This window comes from Pygocentrus nattereri, chromosome 6, assembly GCF_015220715.1.
Source record: "Pygocentrus nattereri isolate fPygNat1 chromosome 6, fPygNat1.pri, whole genome shotgun sequence".
In the NCBI taxonomy this organism is placed as follows: domain Eukaryota; kingdom Metazoa; phylum Chordata; class Actinopteri; order Characiformes; family Serrasalmidae; genus Pygocentrus; species Pygocentrus nattereri.
In genome coordinates, this window is record NC_051216.1 from 20,088 (window position 1) to 39,799 (window position 19,712).

General features: G+C 38.1%; 1 protein-coding gene across 2 annotated transcripts in view; it reads right to left on the reverse strand.

Annotated features, from left to right (window-relative positions):
• LOC108444147 (heat shock 70 kDa protein 12A-like) overlaps positions 1-19,712 on the reverse strand; it is a 107,452-nt gene that overhangs the window by 12,932 nt on the left and 74,808 nt on the right. Inside the window, exons 1-6 of one of the 2 annotated variants that reach the window (XM_037539552.1) lie at positions 10,414-10,483; positions 9,055-9,096; positions 6,999-7,040; positions 6,851-6,892; positions 5,475-5,516; positions 5,266-5,307 (exon numbers count right to left, since the gene is read on the reverse strand). In XM_037539552.1, the coding sequence (XP_037395449.1) occupies positions 5,266-5,307; positions 5,475-5,516; positions 6,851-6,892; positions 6,999-7,040; positions 9,055-9,089 (203 nt within the window). In that variant the 5' untranslated portion in view covers positions 9,090-9,096; positions 10,414-10,483. Of the gene's footprint in view, positions 1-5,265; positions 5,308-5,474; positions 5,517-6,850; positions 6,893-6,998; positions 7,041-9,054; positions 9,097-10,413; positions 10,484-19,712 lie in introns of those variants that run through there. The other variant, XM_037539553.1, reaches the window with a different exon arrangement.

Sequence of the window (19,712 nt, forward strand, 5' to 3'; positions counted from 1 at the left end):
AGCCTACAGCAGGCTTTCGGCATTAAACTGCTGGATGTCCAAGTGGTGTTCCGAAAATAAAGTGGACTTTATAGATAATTGGTTGCATTTTGAGGGCAAGCCTGGTCTTATAAGTATGGATGGTGTCCACCCCACGCGGGAGGGTGCTGCCTTACTTTCGTGCAGCACAGCACATAGTCTTTTAGTTAGTCGGCAGAGTAGTGTAAACCGCTGCTGACAGTCCAGAGCCGGGACCAGGCCGCAGACCGGCTAAACTGTTTTTCCCCCGAATAAAATCTAAACGTAGAAAAACTCAATCAGCCCGTTTCAACAACCTAATTAATATTATACGGTGACAATACGGTGATGAGACACAAGAGCTCATTCAGCTCAAGACTCATCGTACCAAAATGCACCACAGAGCGCCACAGGAAGTCATTCTTACCTGTGGCCATCAAACGCCATAACTCCTCCCTCAATGTGTGATTCAAAAAACTCAATACCAACTGTTCATATGTGCAATAACAACAATTGTGTGTGTAGAGTACTTAAATCTGGTGTACATACTGTAAATTCTATATATTGTCTTAAATTATTAGTAAAGTGTTTATTTTTACACACATGGCTGCAACTGTAACAACTGCAATTTCCCCCTGGGATCAATAAAGGAATCTGAATCTGAATTAAATCATATTTAGATGATAGCAGCAACACCTGAGATCTAAAGTTTGGGTTACTCAATATAAGATCACTAAACTCAAAAGCAGTCATCATAAATGAAATTATAAGTGATCATAAATTTGATGTTTTCTGTCTCACTGAAACATGGGTTAGACCAGATGAATATTCAGCACGAAATAAAGACACCCCATGTCACACCTTCAGCCGTCTTAGACAGAGAACTAGACTCCATCTCCCAAAATGCTCTGGGAGAACACATGACTGATTACGAGCACTCAGACTCCATTGTAGAAGACTCCAACACCCAGAAGGCTATGCAGGATCACATGACTCCACCACAGTCCTATCAGAGATCACAATCCCCTGACAATTGACTCTCTACACCTGTAGTAGTTACAGCCATGACTCCTAGAGAGTATTTAAGCCAGGGGTTTGGATAAGAACATTGTGAAGTATTGTTTCCACATCACTGCATTGCTATCATTCTGTTTTGTTTGCCTTACCCATGTTTTGACCCTTTGTTATGTATTGCTTGATTTTGATTCCTGTCTGACCCTTTTGTACTTTTGGTTTTCTGGATTTATCTGATTATGCGACCATTAAACCTTCTTATCTAGGCATCCACAACTGCCTGCTACTCTGTCCAAACATTACACCCTGTAGGCTATATTTAAGTACACAGCCCAAGATTATCAGTCAAAAGAGTGGAGTATGTGTAATCTACCAAAGTAGATATCAGTCAGAAACAATGTGACACTTTCAGTTCTTTTGAGGTTCTTTCCATCCACATTACAAAAAAAGAATGTATGTTTATTATTTAACATTTACAGACCACATGAGCTATACTCTGAATTTTAAAAAGGATTTAGTGATTTCACTGCAAACCAGCTATGTGCAATGATAAAGTAATAATTGTAGGGGATTTTAATATCCACTTTGAGCAGGTAGATGACCCACTAAAAAAGGCATTTACTTCAATTCTAGACTCTAGAAAATGTAACAAGGCCTACACACTACTAGCTTTTTCACATCTTCGCAACATTGCCAAGATAAGAAATGCCCTGTCCCTGCATGACACAGAAACAATAGTACATGTCATTATTACTTCTAGGCTAGACTACTGTAATGCAGTACTGTCAGGATGTATGAGCAGGAATCTAAACTCGAACTAGTCCAAAACGCCACAGCCAGGGTCCTCACTAAAACTAGAAAATTTAATCATATCATCACTTCATTGGCTGCCTGTTAAATTCCGTATTGATTATAAAATTATTTTATTGACTTATAAAGCCCTACATGGTCTCGCTCATGAGTACTTACAAGACCTTATTTCCCATTACAAGCCATAATGACTACTCAGATCCCAGAGTGCTGGTTTATTAATAGTCCCCAGAATTCCTAAGGCTGCAGCTGGGGGAAGAGCTTTTTCTTATAAAGCCCCCAAACTCTGGAATGATCTTCCAGACACAGTCTCAATCTTTAAGACTAGGCTGAAAACTCACTTGTTCAGTTTAGCTTTTGGTAGCTAATGTTCCCCCCTAGATAAAGGCAGCAGATCCAGGAGTCCATGGACACAGGGAATTGTAGTAAACTGAGACGCTGGTGCTGTCGTCCTGCTGCCGTGTCTGTGTGTCCTTCTGGTTCTGTCCTTTTAGTTAAGCTGTCATAGTCAGATCTGCCGGAGTCGTTAGCCACACTCTGGAAATGTTTACATCCCCTGTTTATATACAAACAGATAGAATAAAACTAATTCCCTCTCCCTGCCTTTTTTCAGAGTAAATGACTGCCCACATGTCTGCCCGGACACTGATGGACAACTGACTGTCGAGCCTTCCTGCTACCCACTTCAGACCAGCTGTCCATGCCCCAGCTACCACCACCTGCCTTGGACTAGCTGCCCACTCTACATTGATGTTCTCATGGACTCCCAGCTATCACTACTACTAATACTACTGCTATTAATATTAGTAGTATAATAACTCTGAAGGTAGTTTGACCAGAGTAGGATGGGTCCCCCCTTGTGAGCCTTGGTTCCTCCCAAGGTTTCTTCCTCAGCTCTGAGGGAATTTTTCCTTGCCACCATCAATCCTGGCTTCCTCACCGGGGGGTTTTTTACATTCTTACAAACTTTGTCTTTTCTAGAATTCTGTGAAGCTGCTTTGTGACATCAGTTTGAAAAAAACAAATAAAAAAACATTTGATTTGATTTGATACTGTAGTCACACTTTAGATTTAGTTTTGACACTAGGTCTTAACATAGACAGGCTTTATATCTTACAACAAACTTCAGCAAGCTCTGATCATTACTTAATTTCATATGAGTTACGACTGAGCCATAATATATGTATGTGCCCTTGCTATTCTACAAAGCACTCAATAAAACCTTCTACCACCCTACAATTTATAGAAAACCTCCTAGAGTTATCAACCCCAGTCTCCACTCCATCAGACCCAATGGAACTAGATTTACTAACCGATTATTTAGAAAATACCTTCAGATCCACTTTAGAAAACGTGGCCCCACTTAAAATAAAAAGAATAAGGCAGAAAAAGCCGCGTGGTACAACGATAAAACCCGGACCTTAAAACAAACAGCTCGGAAATTAGAGCGGAAATGGCGTCAAACCAAGCTGGAAGTGTTCCGCTCTGCCTGGAAGGACGGCCTTATAGAGGATAGAAATGCCCTCACTGAAGCTCGCTCAGCATATCTGGCCTTGCTGATCGAGAATAATAAGTATAATCCTAGAATTCTGTTTAGTGTGATTTCCTGAATCACAAAAAATCAGGCAGGTACTGAACCAGAAATCCCAGCAACTCTCACCAGTGAAGTTTTTATGGACTTCTTTAATAATAAAATTGAAAATATTAGACAACAAATTCAACCCAGAGTATTAAATCCAACTTGGCTGTCATCTGACGAGGCTAATATAAAACAAAACACAGTTGTAGAAGAAAGTGAGTGTCCTTCTGGTTCTCTCCTTTTAGTTAAGCTGTCATATTCAGATCTGCCGGAGTCGTTAGCCACACTCTGGAAATGTTCACATTCCGTTTTATATATAAACAAAACAGAATAAAACTATTCCATCTCCCTGCCTTTTATTGAGTAAACGACTGCCCACATGTCCGGCCGGACACTGAAGGACAACTGACTGTCGAACCCTCCCACTTCAGACCAGCTGCCCACACCCCAGCTACAGTGGTATGCAAAAGTTTGGGCACCCCTGATAATTTTCATGATTTGCCTTTATAAATCATTGGATGTTCGGATCAACAATTTCAGTTAAATATATCATATAGCAGATGAACGCAGTGATATCTGAGGAGTGAAATGAAGTTTATAGGATTTACAGAAAGTGTACAATAATTATTTGAAAAAAATTAGGCAGGTGCATAAGTTTGGGCACCCCAACAGAAAAATTACTTCAAAATAAAATAAATTACAATTCTTATATTACACTAGAGTTACCCCAGAGCTTAAACCCATCCTGTTAATACTCTTTAGACAGATTGTTCAGATCTGATCCTGATTCCACCTTGATCTGATCCTGCCTACACCTTAGTCTGACCCTGACTCCTCCTTAATATGATTCTGACTCCACCTTAATATTTTCCTAACTCCACCTTACTCTGATTCTGATTCCACCTCAATCCGATCCCAACTCCATCTTAATCTGATTTTAACTCCACCTTAATCTGATTCCGACTGAACCTCAATCTTATCCTAACTCCACCTTAATATGATTCCGACTCCACCTCAATCTGATCCTAACTCCATCTTAATCTGATCTTAACTCCACCTTAATCTGATTCTGACACAAATCCAAGTGAAAGCCTGAACATCCAGCACAGTCATGGTCCACACAGGACAGCAGACTCTAATTGTGCTGTGCAATTAGCTCTACAACTTGAATAGCTAATATCTACTGTTGCTAAACTGCCTATCAAAACAGTTTCAGCCCAAAGCAGAAGGACTGTAGCCTGTTAATCACACCAGGATGGTCCTTAAAAGCTTCCTGAAGATTGCAGTGATGTACCAGAGCCACAACATCCACAGATCAAGAACACAACAACATGACTCACTACACAGAGAAAACTGTGCTGAACTTATTGTTAATTCTGGTTATGACAGATGATAATGAGGAAGAGATTTTGTTATGATTGTTGTTGATGATAACTGTATGAATAAAGAATGTCCCTCTGAGATTAGATAATAGTGTAATGTAATATAATGGCTTATTGTCAAGATTGGGCCCTCCCAGTCCTGTCCATGTGTTTGTGTTTTGGATCTTCCATGTGCGTTTGTTTTGGTCCAGCCCACTTATTTAGAGACTCCACCCCTGACTGTTTTCACCTGTCCCTCATTACTCCTGTTGTATTTAAGCCCTGTGTTTGCCCTTTGTTGGTGCTGGTCCTTGTTCTGGTTTTGTGCATGTTGGATGTGGTGTTTGAACCTGTTTATTGTTTGTAATTATGTCTCATATCGTTCTCTTCGCGTTGGCTCTCTGACCATAGACAGTTATGACCCTGATTTTGGATTTGCCCACAATAAAAGTCACTTATCTCATCACATGCGTCCGCCTCCTTGCTCCATGGTGTTATACTTACCTTAATTTGCTGATTTCTAATTTGAGGTTTCTGTTCTTTTGTCTGAGAGTGAATTAAAACAGAATTTTTTAAGCTTACAGTAACTATTCAACACGAACAAATATGTTATTATTAAATGCTGTCAATCTGACTTCTGGCAACCATGGAAAATCTTGATATCAGTTTACATAGTATTTCTACATAATAACACAGTTATAGCATGTTCTTACCTTAAATCTTCAAGTTCTTTATTGCATTTCTCATTCTCCAATCTAAGTATAAAATGTAAAATAAGAAAAATACTGATATAATATCTCCTAAAGATATTTTTTTAGATGGCAGATGTTTGCTGTATATATTGACTTTGTCAGCAAATAAAAAAATGATAAACACTTAACAGACTAAAAATTAGTCTTGAAAAAAAGATCAGTAAACCCTTTTAAGAAAGCAGCACTCATGAGTTAAGTCCAGATACAACAGAAATCACAAATTCACTGTAGGGAATGTAATGCTTTACAGAGTGAGCAGACAGATTAACTGCTGTGTAGATTAGAAAGTGGCCACATGATGTTCTCAATTTCTTTGATTTCCATCATCAGTTCTAACTAAAAATAATATTATTAAACTTATTTTACAACTTTTGTAATACATTTAATTTTAAATATATTAAATTTAAAACCAGGCTTTTTTGGTCTTTGTTTATGTGGTTTATAACTTTGTATTTTATGTGTCTACATTTCCTATGATTTAATGACATTAATATAAAACATGATAATTTATTAGAGAAATAAAGACTATTTCTTTCATGACTCCCTTCGGCTCTGAACTCTCTTTGGACTCAATCACCCAGAATCCCCTGGATGCCAGCCTCACTCTTGTGCTCCAACCAGTGCTCCAGTTCCCTATGGTACTGATTGGTCTCACCTGTTCTTCTCTGATTCGTTTAGCTTAAAGCCTGGGCTTACAGATAGATTCTTTGTGAGGTATTGCTTCTTTCCACAGAGCTACTGAGCATTATTTCCTGGTTGTTTATTCCTGATCTGACCTGTTTTGACTGATCTGACCTGTTCCTGACTTTTGCTTGATCCCTTTTCGACTGTTCGACTGGTTATGTTTGTGTTTTTGTGTATTGTGCCCTTTCTGAATTTGACCATTGCATGTTACCTGATCGATTGTGGATTCTGTTTTGACAAGTGTCTCATTCACTTTTTACCTGTGAGTGTCTGCGTCATTCTGCCTCATTATAATTTCTTATTACAGATCTCATATAATTACAGTAATATTATTATATTATATATGATATGCTGAAAACTGTTTTAAAATAAATTCTCCAAATGAGTTCATCTGTATAAAACTGAACTGAAGGAGAGATTGTCTGTGAACTCATGAGGTTCCTTGGATAAGGCATGAAAATTTTTAGGATTAGAAAATTCACACTGATTTACTGACTATGTCTCTTTAAGCAAAACATTGGTTCCATCTCTCTCTAGTAACATCATGTTTCATTCAAAGCATTAAAAATAAATGTTTTATTAATTAGACATGTGATCACAGTTTAAACCTAGGTTTAAACCTAGATTACATTAATAATTAAGTAGTTTCCTACCTTAATGTCCTGTTATTTGATTTGAGGTTTCCATTCTCTTTTCTGCAGAAAAAAAAACAAACAAATAAATAAATAAAAACAATGTCCAGTGTTTTATTTCACTGTGCAAAAGAAAATGTGATAATGTTTTGATTTGGTACTGCCTTACCTTAAATCCATAATTTCATTCTTGCATTGCTCATTTTCCTTTCTACAAATAGAATTGACAATAACAATACAATATTTTATTTTTTAATAAAAAAGGTTGTTATCTTTTAAAGTTTCAGTCAGACCAGCTTGAAACTTTTTTTTAAACTCAATTTTTTGTTTTAGTGGTGGTGGTGGTGGGGGGGGGGGGGGGTGGTGTTCTGGGTTTGTCAGGGTTTCTGTGATTATTTAATGTTTTGTATGCATAATAGAAATAGTGAGCTGCATTCAAAACATTTTTAAATGAAAAATGAATTGTTTGGGCAAATGTCATTTCTATCTAAAGACCTGAACGTGAATCATTTCCAGGCTGACCAACCTTAGTCTGAACAAACCTATCTGGACCGACCTCAACTTGACAAACTTTAACAACCTGAATCTTGAACAAACCAAATCTGGACCAATCTAGTCTTTAACTATCTCAGTGTAGACAATCCTTTATCTGGCCCCACCTTAGATTTAATTTAATCTCCAGAAGAAGAAAAGAAAGGAAGAGGATAGATGAGGAATGAATCTGAATCTCATGCTAAATCATAGTTTTTTTTAATCCATCTGCACATATGGACACCTTACTGTACAAATTGCACTTTCTGTACCCCCTATCTATCTATCTATCTATCTATCTATCTATCTATCTATCTATCTATATATCTATCTATCTATCCTCTAAAGGTAAAACTGGCCCCCTCAAAAGTACAATCTGAAAACCTCAGTTTAATTCAACCTGAATCTAGACCCACATGAAAACTGACCAGCCTTAAACTGGACCATATTCAATCTGCAACAACTGCAGTTTACACAAATCTCAAATGTAGATCTACTATCTATCGTAACTGCTGTTCTCAATCCAAAGCAATTTTAATCTAGACCATTCTCTGTCTTGACCAAACTTAATGTAAACCAATTTCAATTTGGATAAATCTGGATAAACTTCAATCTAGGCCTTTCAGTCTGGACAAACTTCAATTTTGATCAACCTCAATCTATACCAGTGTGGGATCAATGCTCATTGTAGTACTGTTATGCAATCTCTATATAGACTAACTACAATCTGGAGTATCCTTAATCAAATTAATCAGCATTATTAAAGCAGCTTCAGTCTATACTAATCAGTTTTGTCCAACCTCACTTTACCCCATCCTCCATCTGGACAAACTTCAGTCTAGACCAACCTTAGAAGAGGAGTACCTCAATCTTTACCAACCTCGGATTGGACTAACTTCAGTCTGAGAAAGAATCTGAGAAAATCCTGGACAATCCTGTATCTTGAATCTGATGAACATCAGTCTTTGTCATCCCCACATTAGGCCAAGCCCAACCTAAAACACCTTGACCAATCTAAAACCTGACAAACTCTGAACTATCCCCAAGCAAGTGCACCTTCAATTTTGAATTAGCTCTCAATGATTAGATTTTCCCTTTTCTCATTTTGGACTTACTTCAGTTTTTGCCAACCTACCTGTACCTGAATCAAACTTAATTTGGAACTACAACTAGCCAAATGAACCTTCTGAGATCAACATGGACCAACATTTACTAGCTTTTGTTTATTTATATGTGGACACTACATCAGTTTTGCCTGATCTAAATCTGTGCTGACTTCAATTTGAACCAATCTCAATTTGGACAAACTCTGAGGAATCAATCTGCACCAACATCTGCTAGACCAAAATTTATCTTGAGCAACTTAAATGTTGGCCACCTTCAGTTGGATTAACCTAAATGTAATTTTTATAATACTGTTGTGCTATTATTGTGAGCAACAGGACACAACCAAAACTACAAGTCTTCAGATGTTCATATAGTCAGTAATCTAGATCTATTAAAAGGACAGCAGATATGTTTTTAATGTTCTCATTAACAAATAAAACCTTTATAATAAAATAATAATAAAATAATAATATAATAAAAAAGTCTACATGAGTCTAACACTTCAGACTGTATATTGAAGTTTCACAGCAAATATGATTCTGAATATTATTGTAGAAAAATAAATATAGCTATGAATTTATTATTACCTTAGATCTGTGAGGTATTGATCCTGTTCAGCCATTCTGAGTCTAAATAGAAGTAAATACATTTATTTAATACATAATTTAATACATAATTTAATAAGCAGTACTACACAACAATGAGATACAATGTACTAGGTGTCTTCTTGTGTTCTAAACTGCTCAAATCACTTGCAAATAACATCTGCCTATCATCATTTAAATAGAAAAATCTTCCTACATGTACATGTGGAAAAGATTAATACCCTAAATCATGTACCAATCTCCAGGGAAAAATCTATTTCACTGTTAAACAGACAAAGAACACTTCATGAAACTTAAAGAGACTGTATATTTGTTTACATTGGCTGATATAGTTTGTCCATAAAGAATCCAGAGCATTGTTGTTGACTTTAGATGTGGAAATAAAATAAAAGACCAATAGACATTTAAATATCCTAACAATCCATGTCCTAACAATCACTCATATGAAAAATAATACACAATATTAATAAAAAGAATTCTAGAAACAAAATGTAATTTAAAAAAATAATCATTTAAAATTGCTCCAGAAAAATAGAAAAAGGAAATAAGACATGGAAAAGAGCTGTTAAATGATGGAGAAACTATTTAAAACGTGACTTGGAGGTCTTAAAGTTATGATCATTTTTTAAGCAAAATAAACTCATACAGTTCATACTGAGTTCTCTCTAAACACACAGGTTAATTCTAGTATGTAAGGGTAAGAACTCAGACCAACTCCATCAATATTTTTTGCTTACCATATCTCTGGATGCTTGAGTTTTCAATAAATCAATAAATTAGGAAAAATATGTTAAGGGTAAAAATAGTAATATAATAAGCATTTTATTTCATAATATTATAATAAAACACGTGTGGCTTTTGTTTTATTGTATTTAAAATAAAATACATGACTTTGAATTAGTATTTGTTGAATGTTAATAAAGCTGTAAGTAATCTGTAAATCATTTTTTTAAATTATGCATAATTAACTGTAACTAATCTGTTAATCCCCAACACTTCCTCATGATATACATAAAAAGAATGTCTACAGTAACTCAAAGTTGACATTATTATTTTTTTAATACCTTACACAACACAAGGCAAGCTGTTAGTGACACATGTATAATTTATTTTTACCTGAATTCTTCAATGATTTTTTAAAATTTTATTTTATCATTTATTTTTTAACAAGTTATTTTATTTAAACTCCAATTTAATGTTATTTCCACTTTGACTCCACATTTGTATGTTAGTTGGCTGTGAGTGTGGAAGCACTGTTGTGACTTCATTATAGTTTTTCATAGTTTTGTACAAAAACCTAATGAAAATATATATTTTACAGCAGTAATCTTAAATCCTTACCTGAGAAGAGTATCAAGCTGAAAGGGCAAGAACTGGAAAGTTTAGTGAAGGAATGAAGAAGTTACTGGTCCTTTTGTACCTAAGAAACACCCAGTTTCAGCCCAGTAGGCTGAACTGAGAGAAGTGAAAGTAAACTCTGCTCTTATTAGTGAGCTTGTTTTTTCTTTGTCCTCACTGCACACTCTAAATACAGCAACCTGTCTGCACTTTTGTTGTTTCTATAGTGTTTGTTAATAAGAACAGAGTTGTAATAGTTTGTAATAAAAGATTAGGGATCCATGAATTACTGGGTTTACATTAACATCTCAGTACTGCTATGAAAATGGACATTTCAAATAATCAAAATTACAAAAAGCAGAAACATAAGTAGTGTCAATACACAGCTCTTTATAGTTAAAAACCAAAAGATAGGAATGCTTTGCTGTGCATTTTTTGTTGCTTTAATAGATTACTATTATTTTTCTTTTTTTTTTATTATTATACACTCAATAAAGGAGAGGTTCTGCAGGTGGGACCACAGACCACTTCTCAGCACCTTTCTGCTTTCTGGCTGATGTTTTGGTCACTTTAGAATGTTGGTGGTGCTTTCACACTCGTGGTAGCAGGAGACGGACTCTACAACCCACACAAGTGGCTCAGGTAGTGCAGCTCATCCAGGATGGCACATCAATGCAAGCTGTGGCAAGAAGGTTTGCTGTGTCTGTCAGTGTAGCGTCCAGAGGCTGGAGGCACTACCAGGAGACAGGCCAGTACACCAGGAGACGTGGAGGAGGCCGTAGGAGGGTAACAACCCAGCAGCAGGACCGCTACCTCCACCTTTGTGCAAGGAGGAACAGGAGGAGCCAGAGCCCTGCAGAATGACCTCCAGCAGGCCACAAATGTGCATGTGTCTGCACAAACGGTTAGAAACCGACTCCATGAGGATGGTATGAGGGCCCGACGTCCACAGATGGGGGTTGTGTTCACAGCCCAACACCGTGCAGGACGCTTGGCATTTGCCAGAGAACACCAGGATTGGCAAATTCGCCACTGGCGCCCTGTGCTCTTCACAGATGAAAGCAGGTTCACACTGAGCACATGTGACAGACGTGACAGAGTCTGGAGACACCATGGAGAGCGATCTGCTGCCTTACACACTTAAATGTGAACCAGCAAAGTAGAAGATTTGGACTGGAAGAACTGTAGTGTGATTGTAGTTTTTGATGGACTTACTTCTATAGGGAAGTAACACAGCAATAAACACAGAAATAAATGCCAGCTTTTTGAAGTTTTCAATGGATAATTTAATGGAACTTTCTGACTGCACTGCACGCCATCGCAGCTTTGTCTACACGATAATTAAATTGATTGCGCATCGGAAACCGGCAGCTTTGTTTACATTGCGGTGGCCGGTGATTCCAGCAGAGCTGAGACGTCCTTACCGGGGCTGCAGAGTAGGAGAAAAAACAAATCTTCCTGCAATAATTATGGCAAATGTACAGTCACTGACCAACAAAATGGATGAACTGTCTGCTCTAACATGAACACAACAGGAGTACCAGAATGCAGCATTCTGTGCTTCACTAAGTTTTGGCTGAGCCCGTGTACCTGACTCTCATGTTCAGCTGAATTTTTTTTATACTGTGAGGGCAACAGAGACCACAAGCGCACTGGTAAGAAAAAGGGAGGAGGGCTGGCTGTGTTCATGAACAATAGATGATGTAATCCTGCTCACATCACGGTTAAATAAATGCTCTATGTCGCCAAGTCATCACCCATTCACGGGCTCTAACTCCGGAGTCGAGTGGGGGGCTGACTCCCCCTAAGGTACCCGGAGCTGCTAGCACTGAATCTTGCTGTCTATCCTTTAATACACCCCGGATGCACCTCTAGCTGGTCCACCTACTCCACCAGAGAGCTAACAAACTGGCACTTAGCACAAACACAGCTACTATCATTAACACTAGAGGTGGAAAAGGGGATTAAACTAAACACACTCTGAACAGGCAAAACAAACAGCAGAAACCATGATATTACAGGTACTTACCACTTTTGGTTGATTTAGGAACTTACACCAGAAAACAATCCCGCAATGATGTGCTCTCAGTCACTCGCAGTGACGCACCAAGTGGCAGTGACAACAAGCTAGACTGGAGCTGTAACTCTCATGGTGTACAAAAGAGGACAAAGCCTTAGAGACTGAGGAGGCTGAGGTCTTTTAGTGTGGCACTAAGCTCCTATGGATTCTACCAGTCTACTATGGCAAGTGTTCTATTCTATGCTATTGTGTTCTGGAGCAGCAGCAGTAACAACACTGCTCTGAACAAAATGAACAAACTCATTAGGAATGCTGTCTCTGCTGTAGGAATCAAGCTGGACTCTTTGGAGGTTGTGGCAGAATAGAGGATGCTCAACAAGCTGCTAGCCATCTTGGACAACACCTCACACCCTCTGCCTGCTACACTGGATGAACGGAGAAGCTCATTTAGTGGTGTCTGTTCCAGCTGCCTCTCCATGGATCACCACCTTATCGTGGTGGAGGGGTTTGCATGCTTGAATGATCCTAGGAGCTATGTTGTCTGGAGCAAAAGCTCCTGGTAGGGTCTCCCAAGGCAAACTGGTCCTAGGTGACAGGTCAGACAAAGTGTGATCCATAATTACCCTTATGAAAATAAGAAGAAAACAGGACTTGTGTACCCTGCCCAGATCAGGGTTACCGGGGCCCCACCCTTGAGCCAGGCCTGTGGGAGGGGCTCGCCAGCGAGCATCTGGTGGCGTTGGTGTTCTGATCCTTGGTTGCTGAAACTGGCTTTTGGAACTTGGAATGTTACCCCACTGGCAGGGAAGGAGCCTGAGTTGGTGCGTAAGGTTGAGAGATACCGGCTAGATATAGTCAGGCTCAACTCAATATACAGCTTGGGCTCTGGGTCCAATCTCCTTGAGAGGGGCTGGACTTTATTCTCTTCTGGAGTTGCCCATGGTGAAAGGCGGTGGGCAGGTGTGGGCTTTCTCATAGGGCCCCTCGACTCAGCTCCTCTATGTTGGGGTTTTCACTGGTGGACGAGAGGGTAGCTTCCCTATGCCTTTGGGTTGGGGAACAGGTCCTGACTGTTCTTAAGCACTGTCTGTGCTTATGCACCGAACAGCATTTCAGAGTACCGAGCCTTCCTAGAGTCCTTGGGAAGGGTGCTTGTAAGTGCTCCTCCTCGAGACTCTATTGTCCTACTGGGGGACTTCAACAATCATGTGGGCAATGACAGTGAGAACAGGATGCGATGGGGAGGAATGACCTATCTGATCTGAACCCAAGTGGTGTTCAGTTTTTGGACTTCTGTGCAAACCACAGTTTGTCCATCACAAACATTATGTTTGAACACAAGGATGTCCATAAGTGCACATGGCACCCTAGGCCGCAGTTCAATGATTGACTTTGTAGTCGTGTCATTGGACTTGTGGCCATGTGTTTTGGACACTCGGGTAAAGAAAGGAGCTGAGCTGTCAACTGATCACCATCTGGTGGTGAGTTGGATCAGGTGGTGGGGGAAGATACTGGTCAGACCAGTCAAACTAATGTAGAGCTAGAGCTAAGCTAAATTTAGACACCTTTAGATACAGATACCAACTCGGATTTATAATTATTCAATGCCATGCGCTGATTTCTGTCAGTGAGGTAGTTTTGGGTCCAGTCCAGCGCAGCTGCATCAAAGCCGGTCTTTTCTAAGCTCCGTAAAAGAAGAGTGGGATCAACTGTGTCGAATGCTTTTGATAAGTCAATAAAAACAGCTGCACAATGTTTCTTCTTGTCTATGTCTGAATACAGAAGATACTGGTCAGACCAGTCAAACTAATGTAGAGCTAGAGCTAAGCTAAATTTAGACACCTTTAGATACAGATACCAACTCTGATTTATAATTATTCAATGCCATGCGCTGATTTCTGTCAGTGAGGTAGTTTTGGGTCCAGTCCAGCGCAGCTGCATCAAAGTCAATCTTTTCTAAGTACCGTAAAAGAAGAGTGGGATCAACTGTGTCGAATGCTTTTGATAAGTCAATAAAAACAGCTGCACAATGTTTCTTCTTGTCTATGTCTGAATACAGATTGTTTAAAACCAGTGTTGTAGCAGAGATAGTGCTGTGACCTTCTCTGAAACCAGACTGATATTTAGATAAAACAGAATTTTCATGAAGAAATGATTTCAATTGCTGGTTTACTAGAGATGCTAACATTTTTGCTAAACACGACAGTTTTGAGATTGGCCTATAATTATTCAGATCTGTTGTCTCACCACCTTTATGCAGAGGAATTACATGAGCTGTTTTCCAGACCCTGGGAATTCTGCAAGATAAAACTGAAAGATTAAAAATGTAAATCAATTCATAAACTGAAAGATTACATGCTGTAATATATATCAATGTTCTTCAATCTCACACCTGAAAATGAAATCCAGACACACAGAAATGTCACGTAAGTGGGCAACAAAATATAAAATCACACTACTCAGAAACCTTCTGCACAGGGAAAGAAATGAAAGGAAAAGCTCTGCAACAAGGAAATAAAGTTATCATAAAATCTGTCAGTAATCCAGAAAAACTCTGTGGGAGGAGATGGTTCACCCTGTCATAGAAAGAAATGAAGATGAACCAGTTTATAAGATGAAACGAGTGATAATTAAAATACCTCGGAATCTTCTACCTGTAAACAAACTGTAAACTGTCTAAAGTGACATTAAAACATACCTATAAAAAAAAAAAAAAAAATATATATATATATATATATATATATATATATATATATATATATCTGTCCAGTTAACACACTTTAAAACTTTAATAAACCTTAAAAAGCATTTGACTTGTGATCTGTAACTTGTGGAAATAATGAATACATGTGGACAACTTTGATTTCTCTTTTTGACAGTTACAAGTTTGACAATAGCTGAGCTGCAGTTGTCTGTGTACAGTCTTTTGATAATGAGATAAGGTTTAACTGACACATACCACAACACTGCAAGGTTTTCTTCAGTGAACATTTATATAAGAATCATTTTCTGCATTATTATTTATCCAGTTTTATGTTTCAGGTACATTTAACAAAATTTTTTTTTTAAATATTCAGACTAAAATTATGGCAAACTGGCATTATTATTATTATTATTATTATTACATTTCAGCAAGTTATAAAAAGATAACTTCAAAGAAGTTTGTGAAAAACTACATTAAGAAAAAAAATAACCTCCTTTAGGGAACAATGTTATGAACAGTGACACACAGACCCAGAGAAAGAGAACACTTTGGAGGATGATCCTGAGGGCCTCTGAGATGAATGCTGCTCAACATACCAAATGATCATGATTAGATCCTGCATTGTTGAGTCCAGCATTGAGGACTGGATATGAGAGTTTTACAGAATGGAAGAATAGAACATAAAAACCTAAAAAATGTAAAATTTTCAAGCAGCAGGTCTGTTACATTTTGTTTCAGGGTGATGCACTCAAATGGATACTAAACATGTAGGACAGGTCTGAAATGAAAGGAAAATGAATGCAAATTTCTAATGTGACTGAGGAGTCCTTGAGCAAAGCACCTAACCCCCAACTACTCCCCGAGCACTGCAGATAGGGCTGCCTACTTCTCCGGGTAAGTGTGCTCACTGCCCCCTAGTGTGTATGTGGTGTTTCACTGCATGGATGGGTTAAATACAGAGGTGAAATTTCCCCACTGTGGGACTAATAAGGGTCACTAAATCTTAATCTTAAACTCCTATTCAGGTAGAGTATTTGGGTCGTGGCCTACATTCCAAATCTGTGGATCAGATTGGAATGATGCATTTAATGCCCTCTATCTACATTTGGATAATTCCTGATGAAAATGTCGTCTTTACTGGCTTTGCTAAAACAATATTCAGCTCTTTTGGACACATTTGATTTTTAAAAAGAAAAAGGAGTTTGTGGACATTTATATCAATATACTTCATTGTGATAGATGTTTTTTTCCAGAGCTTCTTAATTCTTCGTTTTAAGTTAAATGTAGTAGACATTAATTTTATTATTGTCTTCTCAGTGACGGATCAACATATATCCATAAAATATATACCTAACCAGCTTACACCTCTTTAGGGACCCTAGGAAGGCTTTTAAGCTGTGATGCGTAACTCAAGTAAGTAAAGAATACATGGACAACTTTCGTTTCGCTCTCACAGGGAAACTGTGATTCATAGTAAGTGGAGTTACAGGTTTGACAACAGATAAGATGCAGTTGCCTGTTTACAATCCTTTTGATAATGAGATAAGGTTTAACTGACACCTACTATGACATTGCAAGGTTTTCTTTGGTGATCATATATATAAGAAAACCCTCTCGTACATTATTTATTTCTCCAGTATAAGGCTTCAGGTGCATTTCATTAAAAACATTTAGCAATGTAAACATATTTAAAACCTATGGTATATAAAGTAATCTGATCCTCTGCAGAAAGTAAACAAATACCACAGCAAAGTTAGAAATGAAACAATAACTCTTACTGTGTATTAACCCATTTGGTTCAAATGAATTTCATTAAACTTTGTTGTTATTATAAACATATACAGGGGATTATAACCCTAACCCTAACTTCTCCAGTGACAAGTACAGTTAATACAATGTGAACATGATGCACTTGGCAGTGGACAATGAGCACAAAGGTATGAGAGGGATAATAAACAATATCTGGATCATTCAAACAAATTAGTTTAATGTCACATTAGTTTTAACTGGTCTTTTACATTGGACTAAAATCCTTTTGCTTTCAGTGAATCTGTACATTTATTATGTTTTTTTTTTTATTGAAACTAATAATTGAATATTCCATTCTGAAACTTTACTTTCAGTATGACTGTTTTGTATGTTAAGTATGACAATTTTAGCTCATTTTGAGCAGAACTATAAAAATTATATTCAGTTCATGACTAGCAAACACAGACAACACGTGCAAATACAGGCACGTGGAGGCCACACACAATACTGAGCCTCATTTTGACTTGTTTTAAGGACATTACATCAAAGTTGGTTCAGCCTGTCGTGTGTTTTTCCACTTTAATTTTGTGTGTGACTCCAAATCCAGGCCTCCATTGGTTAATCAATTTGATCTCCATTGATGATGTTTGTGTGATTTTGTTGTCAGCACATTCAACTTTGTACAGAACAAAGTATTCAATGAGAATATTTCATTCATTCAGATCTAGGATGTGTTATTTGAGTGTTCCCTTTATTTTTTTGAGCAGTGTGCAATCATAAAAATGCATTTTGTGATCTGCTACCATGTTATTTAATTAGCTTCCCCATCTTCCCAAGCACATGACTGTTCTTAGTCAAATATTCCCAACAGTCAAACATTCAGACACTATCCTTGTTTTTCTGCATTCCTTTTGGTTTTACATTTTTCTGTATCACATGTTCCACATCTGAATGATCTCAGATTTTTTGTTGATAAATTTGGTATGACTGAAGTTTTCTTTTGTGGCCATTTGTAGCAAACAGGACAACAGCTAGATTGCTAGATTTTTTACACTACAAAAAATCTAGCAAGTTAAAAATGTCTTAGGTATTACATATTTTGACCAGATTTCTCATAATTATTATTATAAGAATGTTATATGATTATTTTTCTTATCTTGAGATTTTTTAAAACTTGTTTTAAGTAATTTTATCTATTGGAAGTGTCTTATTTAATTAGCAGATGAATGTACAAAAATTATGCCACATGACTCACACACCAGATCACACAGAGGAGCCTGCCATCATTAGCCAGAGTGAGAGACATCAGCTCTAACATGGCACAACCTAGAAATACACCATAAACATACAGCAGGAATACTGTAAAACCTGCTGTTAACTCTCTGCTTTAGCCTTCATTTGGCTACAAAAAGGTTAAAACAGTGATGCAATTAACTAACCATTAGGACTTACCCTGTGTCCAGAGTGACTTCCAAAATTTTTGTAGTGAAGGTTCAGTCAGATCCTAATCCAGTTCAGAAAAACTCCATTCGGATTCTGCGTTTACTTCCATTTAAATGCCCACAACAATGTGTTTGGTCTAAAACTTGTCTCAAACAGTCCTTAGATTAACTCAGACTCTGAGTTTAGTGCTGATAATCAGACATTTACAGCTAAATATGTGTAAAACCTCAAAATGCAGACACTTCTAAAACTGGTGCTAAAGGTGGTGGTGTTTATATGCGGCTGAACTGACAGAGTGGGGAAGAGGTGAAAAAAACGTAAAAAAGTAGTAATTTTAATGCACCTTTTTTAGCACCATAGTGCATCATGCTCGTTCAAATGGTTTTTGTGACCAATAAAGAGACACTGAGGTTATGAAACAGGTGATTAGCTTGCTGGTATATATCAGTTGGCCTCATTTACTAGTCTCATTTATTCTTTATTACAGATTGCTTAAGCTTCAGGAGTGGTCTCAACCAAAAATAATGGAAAGAAAGAAAGAAGAAATAAAATTATACCCCCCAATCAACTAACTTTCCTACACAAAATAAAGGAAACAAAAATACAAAAATCTAACCTAACTCCCTCAACAAAAACAGACAAAACCCAAAGTAAATAAGTTTTTTTTTTTAATCAGATTCCTTTGTTGATCCCAAGGGGAAATTGCAGTTGTTACAGTTGCAGCCATTTATGTAAAAATAAACACTTTACTAATAATTTAAGACCCTGAGGGAGGAGTTATAGAGTTTGATGGCCACAGGTAAGAATGACCTCCTGTGGCGCTCTGTGGTCATTTTGGTAGAGTGAGTCTTGAGCTGAATGAGCTCCTGTGTCTCATCACCGTGTCGTAGAGTGGGTGGGAGCCATTGTTCATAATGGCCTTCAGCTTAGACAGCATCCTCCTCTCCGACACGGCCGTCAGCGAGTCCAGCTCCACACCCACAGCATCACCGGCCTTGTGGATCAGTCTGTTGAGTCTGTTGGCGTCTGCCACCCTCAGCCTGCTTCCCCAGCATGCAACAGCATAGAGGACAGCACTCGCCACCACAGACTCATAGAAGATCCTGAGCATAGTCCGGCAGATGTTGAAGGACCTCAGGCACCTCAGAAAATAGAGACGACCTTGGCCCTTCCTGTAGAGTGCGTCAGTGTTCTTAGCCCAGTCCAGTTTATTGTCAATATACACACCCAGATATTTGTAATCATCCACAGTGTCCACACTGACCCCGCTGATGGACACAGGGGTCACCGATGCCTTGTCCCTCCTCAGGTCCCCCACCAGTTCCTTTGTCTTTGTCACATTGAGCTGCAGGTGGTTCCGCTCGCACCATGCGACAAAGTCCTTCA